Source organism: Pimephales promelas, chromosome 2, assembly GCF_988280905.1.
Source record: "Pimephales promelas chromosome 2, fPimPro1.hap1.1, whole genome shotgun sequence".
NCBI classification, from domain to species: Eukaryota; Metazoa; Chordata; class Actinopteri; order Cypriniformes; family Leuciscidae; genus Pimephales; species Pimephales promelas.
Genome location: NC_142770.1, coordinates 2,739,046 through 2,754,679, shown reverse-complemented (window position 1 = coordinate 2,754,679; position 15,634 = coordinate 2,739,046). Strand labels below are relative to the sequence as shown.

The following is a 15,634-nucleotide window of genomic DNA, read 5'->3' as shown; positions in this document are numbered from 1 at the left end:
ACGATTCTGATTCCGATTCCTTGTTTCGATTCCGGTTCCTAACGATTCTCGATTCCGATTCTTTTAAGAGGCAGGGTCAAAAAAGTTTAGCTAACCTTGCTAACCAACGGTCTTTCTGAAGGAAATACTCCTGTCACAAATACTCCTTTTGTCACAAATTTTGCATTTTGCCGAGATTTCGTTATTTTTAGAAAAGTGAAGCCACACTTTGGATCGCCGACGTAAGCTACTAATGTTCGACTCGCGCGGTTATGCCAACACTTCCGGTAGACGCTTCTTCGTTGGTGTTGTTCAGCGGTTTCTTCTTCCGCTCGGCGGACTGTGAATATCGAAACTAGGAATCGAAATTTTAACTTTTGAACGATTCCGGGAAAAACGAAAAGTTAGTCCCGGTTCCAATCGATACTCGATTCTCGATACCCAACCCTAATCAGATCACAAGTAGACGAGGCAGACGTCTGGTGTTCTTATATCCACTTTCAACCATTTCTGTCTGGATTTCTTCGAGCGGAGGGAAATTTACATACGAACGCGAAAGCGTTAATGGAAAATCATACGGAGAGCAGCAACTTTTGTTTCTGCTTTGAGAGTCGAAGACCAGCCGAACACTGTGAGTGTGTTAGAAATCATGAATAGTGAGAGTGCACTCTAAAAAATGCTGGGTTGTTTTAACCCAACTTTGGGTCAAATATGGACTAACCCAGACGTTGGGTTAAATTTTTACATTACATTTTTAACCCAACATTTCGGGTTTGTCCATATTTGACCCAAAATTGGGTTAAAACAACCCAGCATTTTTTAGAGTGTACATTGTCCGTCTTCAAATCAGACTTGGGTCTTCAGTCGACAAAGTTTAAAACAATTTCCATAATGTTTACGCATTTGGTCAGTTTGTGGCTGTTCGAATGCATTTAACCCCATGAGCCTTTACACCAAGAAAACAGTCGGATCTAATGCGCTTTTTGACTGCCTCTGGAAGTGGTGGAAAGTGGACAAGCTCAAAACGATATCGACCCCGTTTACACCTGTATACACCCGCATACACCAGTCCACTTGTGCCATCCCTTTCAAAGTGGAAATGAAGAGTGCTAGAGATGTTTCATAAAGTAAGTCTGGAAGAAGGAAAGGTTCAACCATTTGGATGGATGTTAAATTGCGTTGAGGAACTAAATACAAGTCAAGTCTGGAAGTTTCCATGGCATGAGATGCAAAGGTTTGTAGGAATCAAAAGACTAACAGTCAGACTTATTTGTCTTCATGCTGTATACTATTAATGTTGAATTTAAAACACAAATTGCCTGCCAAAACTGATTTCACATAACTTTGTAATTCATGCCATTCACTGCAGTGACCACCCGAAACCAGCACACATCTACACCGACACCCTCTTGAAGGTCTACAGGTCTGAAGTGACACCAACACATGCAGTGGGTTGGGTTAGTATTAGTAGGGTATGACTTCCGCACTGCATGCATGAACATGCCACACTACTGGGGTTCACAATACCACAGGGGCATACGTACCGCCAATTCTTTGTAAGGAGTGATAAATCTGAGAGGTAAATGCCAGCACTACAGAGACATTAAAAAAAAAGAGAAGCAAAAAAAAGTGTTGCGACAGTTACTCTCTGTTGGTGCCTTGTGGAAGGTTGCGGACTGTTGGGGAAAGTAGTTGTTCAGGGGTGGGAAGAAATGGGCACTTTTCACAGGCATCTAGAAACAAATAGGGCTGGGTATTGACACAAATTTCACAATTCGATTCGATTTGGATTCCGATTCGATTCAATATCGATTATTTTGGATACCAGTTACAATAAATGGCAAATTTTCTCTAATTTAACTAATGCTGCAATATGGGAGTCTAGTTGTAGCCTACTAGGCGTCATTATCCTAATATGAAGGTAATAATGAACTGTTTTATAGCTTTACAAACACTTAAATTACACTTTTATTTATTTTTATAATAAGAAGACTATATGAAAAGTAAACATTTAAATGGTGGCCAGATTTATACAAATAAGCATTCAATATTGAAGAACATTAAGATTATAATGCATATGTAATATGGTGTATATATATCTCTCCAGAGTTATTTTTTCTAGCCGACTAACAAGTTTATGTGGGTTTTCTGAGGTAAATATGAAGATGACATTGATTACAAGCTGTTTAACGGTTGAAACGCTGATTGAGCGAATTCGGATTTCGATAAGTTGTACTCTATCTTTAACACACTTTCAGATGCTCATTCATGTTTATTTCGCGCGGTAACTGATATTATTAACCCGGAAGAGAGAGATCAGCTGCTTCTCCAGAGCGATCTCACGCCACATCGCCAAAACGTTATTTATGTTTTTGAATTTCTAAAGAAAATGGGCGTAATTTGAAAATTGAGACTTTGTTTCATATCAATAGTAACAAAGGACAAAGATTATTGCGATTTTATGGATGCGCGCAGCCGCGATACAATGATCCATTCATTCAAATGAAACAGGATGACTAATCGATTCTTGAGATCGGTTCGGTTCGTAAAAATGAGAATCGATTAATATCGAGAAATCGATATTTATTACCCAGCCCTAGAAACAAACCACTTCCAAATTATCCAGAAATGCATTCTGATAAACGACAGGTAAGGCAAAGTGAGTCAAGTTTACCGTGTTTTGTCTTTTTAGCTTGAGCTGATTGACAGCCAATGCCTCAGCGTATTCCAGCTGCTCGATCTCCTCCATTTTATCGTTGTATCTCCGGATCTGTTCCTGAAGTATCAACTCCACACAACTGAGGATAGTAAAGATTCACTCTTGAGACTTCACTTTAAAACAACAGATTCTTTTTAAAGGATTAGTTCACTTTTGCTGATAATTTACTCGCTCCCATGTCATCCAAGATGTCCATGTCTTTCTTTCCTCAGTCGAAAAGAAATTAAGGTTTTTGATGAAAACATTCCAGGATTTTTCTCCATATAATGGACTTCAATGGGGTCCAAACGGTTCAAGGTCCAAATGACAGTTTCAGTGCAGCTTCAAATGTCTTTAAACGACACCAGACGATGAATAAGGGTCTTATCAAGCGAAACGATCGGTTATTTCAAAACTTATTCCAAAAATTTACTTTTCTAAGGACAAATGCTAGCCTTGCTCTATTCTGTGAGGCGCGTTTGTAACGTCACGTAATACGTAATTACGTTCAAAAGGTCACGGGCGACGTAGCCGGAAGTACAGAGTCAAAATCGTCCGACATCGTTGTTTTACCTTTTAATTCCTTTTTTTGTAAACGGCGTTGAGTTAGTTTGCACGTTCAACTTGTAAACACTGACTCTGTACTTTCGGCTATGTCGCACGTGACCTTTTGAACGTAATTACGTATTACGTGACGTTACAAACGCGCCTCACAGAATAGAGCAAGGCTAGCATTTGTCCTTAGAAAAGTTACATTTTTGGAATAAGTTTTGAAATAACCGATCGTTTCGCATGATAAGACCCTTATTCATCGTCTGGTGTCGTTTAAAGACATTTTAAGCTGCACTGAAACTCTCATTTGGACCTTGAACCGTTTGGACCCCATTGAAGTCCATTATATGGAGAAAAATCCTGGAATGTTTTCATCAAAAACCTTAATTTCTTTTCGACTGAGGAAAGAAAGACATGGACATCTTGGATGACATGGGGGTGAGTAAATTATCAGCAAAGTGAACTACTCCATTAAGGACACACTTTAACTTGCAGTGTTCTTACGTGGTGGTTTTGGCGACGTCCTTCATGCTCATGAGCGGGTCGGCGCTGTCCGGGCAGCGGAGAATGCAGGGGGCAAAAACAATGGCCAGAGAGTTTGGCGTCATCCGATTGCTCTTCTCCTCCTTGGCGACCCTGAGAATGAAACCAGAGCATTAACACCTGACCTCTGCACGGTTTTCTAAACACAGCGTTTGTTGTGTAGCCTGTGGAATAAACTCATCTGTACCTGACCAGGTGGAAAATGAGTCTCTCTAAGGTGTTGAAGTTTGCCGTTGGAAGCTGTTCCAAAACTTTGTAGATGGCTTGCAATTGCTCTAGCTTCTCAGGCAGTTCTATGAAAGACATCAAAAGTGTTATAACAAGCCTGAGGGATACCATACGGGCACGGGAAAGGTGTCATGGGGACAAACCTATGGCACGAAGGAAGTCATTGTAGTGCGTGAAGGTCAAGAGAGGTTCGGGCAACTCCCTCAGCCACTGTTTGACCAAGCCAGTGACGGCATGGATGGGGTAATCCTCCAAACAAACATTCTCTGGTCCTTCACAAGTCATTCAACAAAGTTATCAAAGTGGGCAGAGTAAGCTACTAGACCTCATGCCAACAGTTAAGTCTAGGGCTGGGTATTGATTCGATTTCGATTCGATTCAAAATCGATTATTTTGGATACCAGTTAAAATAAACGGCCAATTTTCTCTAATTTAACTAATGCTGCACTATGGGAGTCTAGTTGTAGCCAATAGGCTTCATTATCCTAATATGAAGGTAATAATGAACTGTTTTGTAGCTATACAAACACTTAAATTACACTTTTATTACTTTTATAATAAGAACATTATATGAAATATAAACATTTAAATGGTGGCTGTCATAAAAACTTGCCAGATTTATTCAAATATGCATTAAGTATTGAAGAACATTAAAGGATTAGTTCACTTTTGAAAAAACTTTTGCTGATAATTTACTCACCCCCATGTCATCCAAGATGTCCATGTCTTTCTTTCCTCAGTCGAAAAGAAATTAAGGTTTTTGATGAAAACATTCCAGGATTTTTCTCCATATAATGGACTTCAATGGGAACCAGACGGTCCAAGTTCGAAAAGACAGTTAATAACAGTTTCAGTGCAGCTTCAAATGTCTTTAAACGACACCAGACGATGAATAAGGGTCTTATCATGCGAAACGATCAGTGAGTGTTTACAAGTTGAACGTGCAAACTAACTCAAACGCCGTTTACAAAAAAAGGAATTAAAAGGTAAAACAACGATGTCGGACGATTTTGATTCTGTACTTCCGGCTACGTCGCCCGTGACCTTTTAAACGTAATTACGTATTACGTGACGTTGCAAACGCGCCTCAAGGCTAGCATTTGTCCTTAGAAAAGTTACATTTTTGGAATAAGTTTTGAAATAACCGATCGTTTCGCATGATAAGACCCTTATTCATCGTCTGGTGTCGTTTAAAGACATTTGAAGCTGCATCTGAAACTGTCTTTTGGACCTTGAACCGTTTGGTTCCCATTGAAGTCCATTATATGGAGAAAAATCCTGGAATGTTTTCATCAAAAACCTTAATTTCTTTTCGACTGAGGAAAGAAAGACGTGGATATCTTGGATGACATGGGGGCGAGTAAATTATCAGCAAAAGTTTTTTCAAAAGTGAACTAATCCTTTAAGATTATAATGCATATGTAATATGGTGTATATATCTCTCTCGAGTTATTTTTTCTAGCCGACTATCGAGTTTGTGGGTTTTCTGAGGTAAATATGAAGATGACATTGATTACAAGCTGTTTAACGGTTAAAACGCTGATTGAGCGAATCAATGTGACATGATACGGATTTCGATAAGTTGTACTCTATCTTTAACACACTTTCAGATGCTCGTTCATGTTTATTTCGCGCAGTGACTGATATTATTAACCCGGAAGAGAGAGATCAGCTGCTTCTCCAGAGCGATCTCACGTCACATCACCAAAACGTCATTTATGTTTTTGAATTTCTAAAGAAAATGGACGTAACTTGAAAATTGAAACTTTGTTTCATATCAATAGTAACAAAGGACAAAGATTATTGCGATTTTTTGGATGCACACAGCCGCGATACAATGCTCAATTCATTCAAATGAAACAGGATGACTAATCGATTCTTGAGGGACGTAAAAATGAGAATCGATTAATATCGAGAAATCGATATTTATTACCCAGCCCTAGTCAAGTCTAGAAAGAGGTCATCTTCCCAATGTGTCATTGAGTACCTGCTTCCAACAGCTGGTGTAGCTCCTTCATGCGATTAGCTGAGCCGGACTTCCTATAAATGCCCTCCGTGTACAGGCCGTTCATTTCCACGTGCTCCATCATTATCTCCAGAACCACTGGCACAGGGGTCTTGCTATTGACCAGGTGGCACACGCGCACACCAAAGTGTTGTGATCCAGGCTCATCATCACACTACACCCAGAGCACACACACGGATCAACAAGATGTTTAAACGACTGCTTCTCCAAAACGCTTGGGATTGGATTCTTACCTTCTTGGAGGAGAACGTAGAGCAGTCTATGACGATTTTACTAATGCACTTCTTATGGCAAACCATTTTACAATCTGAAACAAAAATTATTTGTCATGAATATCATCAGCCTGATTGAAGGTCAATCAATGTACCCTACATATCAGATATACTCACAACTGCACATGTAGGCCTTCTCCATACCCCAGATGTATGAGGTGCACTGATCACATGACTGAATGATGTTGACTTGGTAGTTTGTAAACACATGGTCCAATGGATTCTCCAACTGATTCAAGACAAAATGTTTGCATTTATTCACATTGCAGAGTCAGACTGTGAGAATGGATGGTAGGATGATAGAAATACTTACGCTTTTAGACTTCTTCCTTCTCATCTTACGACTTTTGGGGGGCTAGGACAAATTTTTCCCAAGGTAAGATAAAAAGTTAGCATGTATTCTAGTTATCAACATTAATAACTTATTTAACCCCTTATTTAACACCATTACATTTTTAAAACAGTATTATCCTATACTAAACCTAAACTAATCTTGACAAACTATATATCATTTGAAAGCTTTGATTTTCAAAATATATTACAGAGGAGCCGTAATTTATCAATTTGCAACAAGAATATTTTCATACTCTAAAGCGTGTTTAGACCTTTATTTTGAAATTGTGATGAACATGAAAAATCATGAAGGAAGGGTAGAAACCTGTTTGTTTTCATGCCAAGAGTTCAAAAGAAAGCCTCCATTCAATTATTTTATAATTATAATAATTATTATTTCATATGGAAATGGAGGCGCCCTTATATGGGCAGTAATGGAGTCTGGTTGTGCCCTAGTGGAAAAGTTTGGTACTGCGCCCAAACAAAATCTCACTGAAAGCTCATTTTTTTGAGATATCAACCTAAAATTTGAAACACAACTTATTCAGATTTTCTAGCAGTTTTGAAAATATATATTTTATATAAAACATGAATAATTCAATTTTTTATATTGTACATTTTCATAAACTCAAACTTCTATAACTTTTCCTCTGTTTCACATTCTTAATTTATTTCACTTCTAAAAAAATTTGCCAAATGTCTTCTTTAAAACGAGACCATTTTTACGTCTATATTCCAAAGCATTCTTGAATTACAACCATTTTAAGTTCTAAATGTGCATTTTCATCTATATTCAAAAAGGGTGACACTTAAGGGGTTAAATCGTATAATGAAAGTACATGAACTTTCACCTTGGCTGGTTCGGCCTCTTCTTTTTTGATTTCGGCTCTGATGAAGCCGTCCAGAACTGACTGGAAGAGATTGACCACCAGCGGTACCTCACCCTTCTGCTTATCTCCAGCCAGACTGATCACTTTATTCTGGTAGCAGTTCATCAAAGCCTTATACCCGATTTGCGATTTCTGTGGATGCGTGAAGGAAGAAGAAATCAATAACTAGATGTTTAAGTATTCTGAACACAAGTTAGATGTGGGCAATTTCCAGGGCTTTGCTTTCTGGTTGCTAAGATGTCCCTCTATCAATGAAAATATCATCAAGACATGCATATCTTTCGATCTAATGAACAATAATAATGATTGACCGAGCAAATGGACTGATGGGATCTGGAGTATGTGGTCTGCTGCAGTTTTGGGGTGTGTTGGTGGTATTAGCTCTACTCACCGAGATTGAGTACATCCCCTTGATGTTTTCTCTAAACTGCACAGTGGCTGTAATGAAGATGTGCTCCGTTCCTGAAAGCTGTTTTCCCCGTGAGCGCAGGTCATTCACCTAAACCGCAAGAGGGAAAGAACAAGTCTGAATGGATGCAAATCTGTCAGAAATTGTAAATATTATAAACAGTTTTTTTCTTTTTACACTTCAAAGGAGTAGTTCACTTTTAAAAAACGTTTGCTGATAATTTCCTCTCCCTCATGTCATCCAAGATGTCCATGTCTTTCTTTCTTCAGTCGAAAAGAAATTAAGGTTTTTGATGAAAACATTCCAGGATTTTTCTCCATATAATGGACTTCAATGGGGACCAAACGGTTCAAGGTCCAAATGAGAGTTACAGTGCATCTTCAAAGGGCTTTAAACGATTCCAGACGATGAATAAGGGACTTATCTATGAGTCATGACTCGAAAAACATTTGTTCATTTTGATGAACGAGTTCGAACAGGAGAGTCACGAACGCGCGTCACAGAACAGAGCAAGGCGAGCATTTGAGCTTATAAAACTTTTTTAAAAAAATGTTTTTTTGAAATGAGCGCTCGTTTCGCTAGATAAGACCCTTATTCATCGTCTGGTATTGTTTAAAGCCCTTTGAAGCTGCACTGAAACTCTCATTTGGACCTTGAACCGTTTGGACCCCATTTAAATCCATTATATGGAATGTTTTCATCAAAAACCTTAATTTCTTTTCAACTGAAGAAAGAAAGACGTGGGCATCTTGGATGACATGGGGGTGAGTAAATTATCAGCAAAAGTTTTTTTTAAAAGTGAACTACTCCTTCAAGGACTATAATAACTCTACAATCAACTATCAAACATCTTGCAGTCATATAAATTCTTCATACCTGATTGCCTAGAAACTCATCGAGGTTGCGTAGCTCATTGGTGTTGGTGATCACACGGTTTAGCGAGGCGTTCCACTGCTCTGAGGCCCGAGTCGTCGAGTGACTGATCATGATGCTGGGCGTCCGACCTAGCCGTCCCGGATGAGTCTTTGAATTTTGTGAGCGTGATGGAGAAGTGGCTATGAAAAAAGAACAATAGAATGAATGAATTCAATTCAATCTAAACGAATCATTGTGTTATCTTCGCAGTATGAACCTTCTCTTTGATCCAAAAAGGAAGCCACGCTCAGGTCTCCATCTTCTGGGGTCTGAGCTTCTTTATGCGGACGCTTCTTCAGGATCTTTCTGAAAAACCCTGTTGTCCTATGAAACAAACAAAAAAAAATGTACCATTTCATAAAGTAGTTTTTTTTACATTTATTTATTTAGCTGACGCTTTTATCCAAAGCGACTTACAACTGCTATATGTGTCAGACGTCGCATGCCTCTGGAGCAACTAGGGGTTAAAGAAGTAGTACACTTTAAAAAAAAAAAAAAATTTGCTGATAATTTACTCACCCCCATGTCATCCAAGATGTCCATGTCATTCTTTCTTCAGTCAAAAAGAAATTAAGGTTTTTGATGAAAACATTCCAGGATTTTTCTCCATATAATGGACTTCAATGGGGACCAAACGGTTCAAGGTCCAAAAGACAGTTTCAGTGCAAACTGCAAACTGTTCAAAGGGCTTTAAACGATTCCAGACGATAAATAAGTGAAACGATCGCTCATTTAATAAATAAATAAATAACAAAGTGTAAGTTTTATAAGCTCAAATGCTCGCCTTGCTCTGTTCTGTGATGCGCGTTCGTGACTCTCCTATTTGAACTCATTCATCAAAACGAACAAATCTTTTCCCGAGTCAACTCGTTCATTTCGTTCGTTGAATGAACCAAATGACACGAAAAAAGATTCATTCATTTTGATAAACGAGTCACGAACACGCGTCACGGAACAGAGCAAGGCGAGCATTTGAGCGTAAACTTTTATTTATTTTTTTTTAAAAGAGCGATCGTTTCGCTTGATAAGACCCTTATTCATCTTCTAGAATCGTTTAAAGCCCTTTGAACAGTTTGCAGTTTAAACTGAAACAGTCTTTTCGACCTTGAACCGTTTGGACCCCATTGAAGTCCATTATATGGAGAAAAATCCTTGAATGTTTTCATCATAAACCTTAATTTCTTTTCGACTGAAGAAAGAAAGACATGGACATCTTGGATGACATCGGGGTGAGTAAATTATCAGCAAAAGTGTTTTTAAAGTGAACTACTCCTTTAAGTGTCTTGCTTAGGGACACATTGGTGTCTCACAGTGGATTCGAACCCGGATCTCTCACACCAAAGACGTGTCTTATCTCCACCCATTAATAAACACCCAAGCAAAACATGCTGGGAGGTCCCGAAAACACTCAAGAAATCACACACCTCTCTACTCACAAAGTAAGGAATTTTAGGAATCTCCCTCTCTCTCATAGGAGATGCCTTGCATCCATATAAAGGAGTATATAACCAATGCCAGGAGTCAGACACATGACTACCACTGATGTGAGCGAGTGGCCTTGTTTTCCCATGAGTTCAAATGAGTCAGATTTCCTGTGTGACCATGTTCTACTACTGATAAGAGTATACATTTGGGTTGGATGAGTCAATTATCTCTTTATGTTGAGTCGTGAAAATAAAAGCAACATGTAGTCTATGCAAATATGTGAGAAAAAAAAAAAGTTTCCCGCTATGCTCAGTTTCACGCATTGTGAAATGTGTCAAAACGAAGGTCATAACACAGTGCAAGTACATCTAAAGGACGCTCGAATAAACTGTCCTCTTCTACAGTCTGATTTGTCTCGGTGAAGCAACAGTTTGAAAAGAATAAAAGGTAGTTAATACTGGAAGAGGACAGTACCTCTCTGGGGTCGATGGCTGGAGAGGCGACACTTCTTGCAGGCTGTGGCTGTCGTGAACTTTTTCCTTCAACGTGTTGGCCTTTGTGCTATCAGGACCAGCACCAGTGCTGTACTGTGTCTACATCAAAATTAATGAGCACAGTAAATGTATTAGTTGAATACAACACAGTCTAGTGTACAGTAACAACCATTTAAGGCATAATGGTCAGTCTATAAAGGATCCTTCTTCCTGTGTAGATAACACCTTATCCCTGGTTCAGATTACACGATTTATTTTTGTCTGTTTTGTCAGATTACGCGATTTTGACTCCTAAAATCTTGTGTCGTGGACAAGACACATATCGTTGCTTCCCGACCAGTCATCGTATGCGCGTGATGTCATAGAGAAGACGAAACTAGTAGCGAGTGACTTCCGGAAACAAACAATGGATGAAGCGTGAAATGGTGAGTGTTGTATTGGCTGTCCTGTGTTCAGGAAAACGTAAAAAGAGAAAGAAAACCCGACAATGAACGCAATCCTGGATTGCTCGAAGAGGACAGTATGGGCTGTCAATCCTCCAAAGAGAACTTGAGGTAAAATATTGTTTTCTTATATATATTTTAGTGCTGTCAAATAGGGTTGTAACGGTATACCGGTATGACGGTTTATCGCGATATTGACATGTACGATTATCATATCGTGCACATTTGCTTATCCGCGGTAAAAAAAAAACTAAAAAAAAAACAGAATTCACCTGCACTGCCGCATGCAACTTCTTTCAGCTTGACTGCTTACTCCATATCCGTACAGCGCTCAAAATGTCCGAGACAGAGGCTGCGAATCTCTATCTCCCGCCAAAAAAAATAAATAAAATCTGCAGTATGGGAATATTTTGTAACTTATATCCGAAAAACGATCGTGATGTTGTCCTTGAAGATGGATATCCAGTTTGCAAGATATGTGGACGAAGAGTGGCTGCAAAAGGAGTAAACACGTCGAACATGTTCTCCCATATTTAGGAACACCATCCCTCCTTGAAGATAAAGGTTATTCATAACTTTTATAACTTAAGGCCATATTATTTCTGTCATGCTGAGGGAATCCCGGTCTGTCAAAAAGACGCACACATGCGTCTTTTTGCGTTACAAAACAGATGCCACGTAAAATGTGCGATTTAAAAAGATAGATGGATAAATAAAGCAAAATATAGCTATGCAGTAGCCTAAATCAAATCGCGATGTGCGTGTCTGTGAATATACAACGCAAAAAGACTGGTGTGCAAGCCCCTTCAGCGTGTCTCTGAATGAGCAGCGCCGTTTCGTCTAGTAGATCTAGTAGCCTACACACTCAAGTACGCATGACGCTCATGGTTTTTAAAGCTGTCTCAGCCACTACGAAGACGTGAACACATGAACATATCTAGACAGAGAACACTTAATTTGCACTTTATAATTATTTTTTTTAAAGAATAATCATCAAATACACTGACTGAAACTCATAGGTGTTCAGTAGGTGTTAACGCGGGGTTAAATGTAACACGGACCGTTTACACAGTTCGTCAGGATCAAGCAGGCTGTCTTTCCGCTATTTTTCTCTTGCTGCCAGAAGACGGTCTCCCGCGAATTCGCGGAAAGTTTTGATTATATTTCGTGAAGATACTGGACAAAGAGTGTTTTGACACCATGAAAGTAATTTTTTTCATCATAGGTTTTTTTCGGTTTCTGAGTTGGGTGTATACGTTTCCAAATCTAACTTTATATTGCCTTAATCACCGTCTTGTTGGCTCAAACATAGCACCGTTTTGAAACATGTCAGCAATTCCTAGCGACTGTTAGCTAGGTTTAAAATATTACATACAATATTAAAATATACATTTAACTTTGTTAGACGTTCACAAACAATGTTGGGATTTAAAATGTTTAAAATTTAGTGTTCTATGAATGATAACTTGTTTATTTATTAAAAATATGGCCTGTTATTAATGCAATAAACCCTTTAAATTTTTATTTTAAGCTAATTTGTATTATCATTACTGTTATTATTAATAATAATAATAATTGTACATCATGCAGCTGCCACACACAAATCTAATTTAATTGCAATTACAATATTTATAATTTTATTTATTATTATTTATTGCAAAGCTATGCAGCCCTTTTCTATGTCTCTATCCATGATATTGATCCATAATGGAAGGATGATTGGATGAGGGATATGTATGGATATCTGTCTATACAGATGCACAAACAATGTCAAACTATACAAATAAAATAGTACTGAATTATGTGTGTTACACACAAGTGTTACAACTAACCCCTCTCTCTGTTACAATTAGTTGTAACATTTGCACTTCTGTCACTTTCAGTCCAACTGTACGAAAATGGTAGGTCCTAGAAAAAAACTTTAAGTGTTTATTTGTAGCAGAGATGTGCATGTTGCTTGTGTAAAAAAAAGTATTAATCTAACCTAATTATTTTTTAATTAATTGAGCCAAAAGCAAAAAGCGTTAGGTTGTGCCCCGCTCTCCCCTACAACCTGGGAAAAAAAAGTTTGGTTTAGCCTATGATTAAAATATATTACTATTGTGTATAGTTTTTTTGTCCATGTTTTAATTTATTAAACTTCTCTTGTGTAGACAAACTAAAGTTGTTACATTTTATCTGATTGCATTCTCAAAAATACATTTTGTATTCAATCACAGAATCCAGATCAGTTATTTCAGACAACCCAGAATTTCTGAGGAAATAAATATACAATTCATAAGACTCTATTGAAAAAACCTTTGTTACAATAAACCATGTTCAACCAAAAACAATATCTGTTTTTATTCATTTAAGGGCCATTGTAGCTGATGCTGATTATAATAATGATAGTTTTAATATCATATACCGTGAAACCGTGATATTTTCTGAGACGATTATCATACCGTGAAAATCTCATACCGTTGCAACCCTACTGTCAAACGATTAAAATATTTAATCGCGATTAATCGCATTAATGTTGTATTTAACTCGCGATTAATCGCATTAATGCCATATTTAACTCGCGATTAATCGCATTAATGTTGTATTTAACTCGCGATTAATCGCATTGATGCCATATTTAACTCGCGATTAATCGCATATTTTTATCTATTCTAAATGTCTTTTGATTTCTTTTTGTTACATTATTTTTCTCTCGTTTTAATGCTCTTGTCAACATGGGAAAGTGGATTGGCTTGTTTAGTGCAAATGTTTTTTTTATTATTATTGAAAATAACATCGGAATAGTGTTCAATTTCACACAAACATATCGCTAGGTTCACAACGACAAAACACAGATCACTTAGTCTTGTCAATGGGACAATTTGGCAACTTTTTAAAAGTAAACTTCCCATTCAGAATCTTCTAAGGGCATCCATTTCGGCATCTCGCGCTCGTCATCCACTCAAAACGTAACTTTACTATTTGGCGGTGTGTGCGGCACAAAACGTCCTCGCGCTGCGCTCTGAACCCATTTATTTCAATGGCTTGCGCTGCACGAGGACGTTTTGTTGCTTCTTCGACCAAAGCGCAAGCGGATCTAGCTAGAACGGACCAAAACAGGCACGCCGCAAACACACGTTTCGGCTTGCGAGCTGGCTTTGTGGATGACGAGCGCGAGACGCCGAAATGGATCAGGACACATGCCGCGTCCTATTGCAAAAGCATGTGAAAAAACTACAAAGTTTGCTAGGACAAAAAGACCGTTAATCGCGCGATAAAAAAATTAACGCCGTTGAAATGGGTTTGCGTTAACGCCGTTAATAACGCGTTAAACTGACAGCCCTAATATTTTTACTTTTAGTTTTAAAGTCTTTAGTTCATAGTCTCTCTTTCGTTTCGCCATTTTTGAAAGTTGTGTACGGAAAAGCTTCTGTGCTCCTATTGGTCAATCTCATTCATGTGACGGAACAGTCGCGGACGACTGTTAAAAAAATTAAACATGCTAGTTTTTTCGTCGTGATGTCGTGAGGCTTCGCAGACGCGACGTAGGTTGCGTACACTATACGAGATAAAACGATCGAATCTTACGTCCCGACGACCGTTGTCATTTACGAATCCCCACGACACGCTACGTTAAACGGATCGTACCAAAATCGGGCTAAAATCTTAAAATCTGAACCAGGCATTAACGAAAGTTAAAGTGTAAATGCATCCCTTTATTTATCCCAAAACGAGTAATTACAAAGGGATTATTAGCTTTGAAAGACAAACAATACGGAAAGATAGAAGCAATAAGTAAACCAAAGTCTAAATTTTCTGCCATTGCTAGTTGAGGTTTTAGTCTGTTATCCCATAAGCCCAGTTGCAAAACCCACTGAGCTGTCAGTATAAAACCTGCAGTGCAATGCGTTTTCTTCCAATCAGAGCAAGCTCTACCGTGTTGGCAGTTTGACAATAGGTCGCTCATTTAAATCTGACAGTACCTATTTGATAACAGACTAAAGGTCTTCAGGACCATTTATTTTCCCTCAGTGTAAAAAAAGTTCAAGATATCTGCAAATCCCTCCCATGATACCAAGCACTTAATCCACCAGCAACCAGCACACCACATCTCCCTGGACGGCATCTAATATCAGACTGCAATACAACACCTCAAATGGACTCATAGGGGGCAAAGGAAAAGTCCAGTACTCTGCATCCTCCATTTCAACACTTTTAATGGGCAAACATATACGTGCAAGGGCGAGCCGAGGCCTGCGTCTTGGACGAGCTTTTCCCTAAATCAGCCAGAGAAGCATAATTTCTCAAATTTAACTGATTGTTTCATTTATAATCCTAAAACACCAATGTAACCACAGCAGGAGTAAAAAAACAGCAGATTTCATGGTTGCATACCGAGACTACTTCGAATAAATGTATCCCTTCACGTTTATCATTCATCACCT

General features: G+C 38.4%; 1 protein-coding gene across 19 annotated transcripts in view; it reads right to left on the bottom strand.

Annotated features, from left to right (window-relative positions):
- The window catches only part of myo9bl (myosin IXb-like), a 70,725-nt gene that overhangs the window by 5,971 nt on the left and 49,120 nt on the right, over positions 1-15,634 (bottom strand). For 15 of the 19 annotated variants that reach the window (XM_089120493.1, XM_089120507.1, XM_039682342.2 and 12 more), the window contains 15 exons: positions 15,341-15,466; positions 10,745-10,863; positions 9,063-9,169; positions 8,807-8,985; positions 7,913-8,020; positions 7,483-7,653; positions 6,612-6,653; positions 6,416-6,527; positions 6,260-6,333; positions 5,988-6,180; positions 4,144-4,272; positions 3,960-4,065; positions 3,734-3,865; positions 2,654-2,777; positions 1,524-1,571 (listed from right to left, as the gene is read on the bottom strand). In XM_089120493.1, the coding sequence (XP_088976619.1) occupies positions 1,524-1,571; positions 2,654-2,777; positions 3,734-3,865; positions 3,960-4,065; positions 4,144-4,272; positions 5,988-6,180; positions 6,260-6,333; positions 6,416-6,527; positions 6,612-6,653; positions 7,483-7,653; positions 7,913-8,020; positions 8,807-8,985; positions 9,063-9,169; positions 10,745-10,863; positions 15,341-15,466 (1,770 nt within the window). The remainder of the gene's footprint in view (positions 1-1,523; positions 1,572-2,653; positions 2,778-3,733; positions 3,866-3,959; positions 4,066-4,143; positions 4,273-5,987; positions 6,181-6,259; positions 6,334-6,415; positions 6,528-6,611; positions 6,654-7,482; positions 7,654-7,912; positions 8,021-8,806; positions 8,986-9,062; positions 9,170-10,744; positions 10,864-15,340; positions 15,467-15,634) is intronic. The other 4 variants (XM_089120497.1, XM_089120533.1, XM_089120504.1 and 1 more) reach the window with 2 other exon arrangements.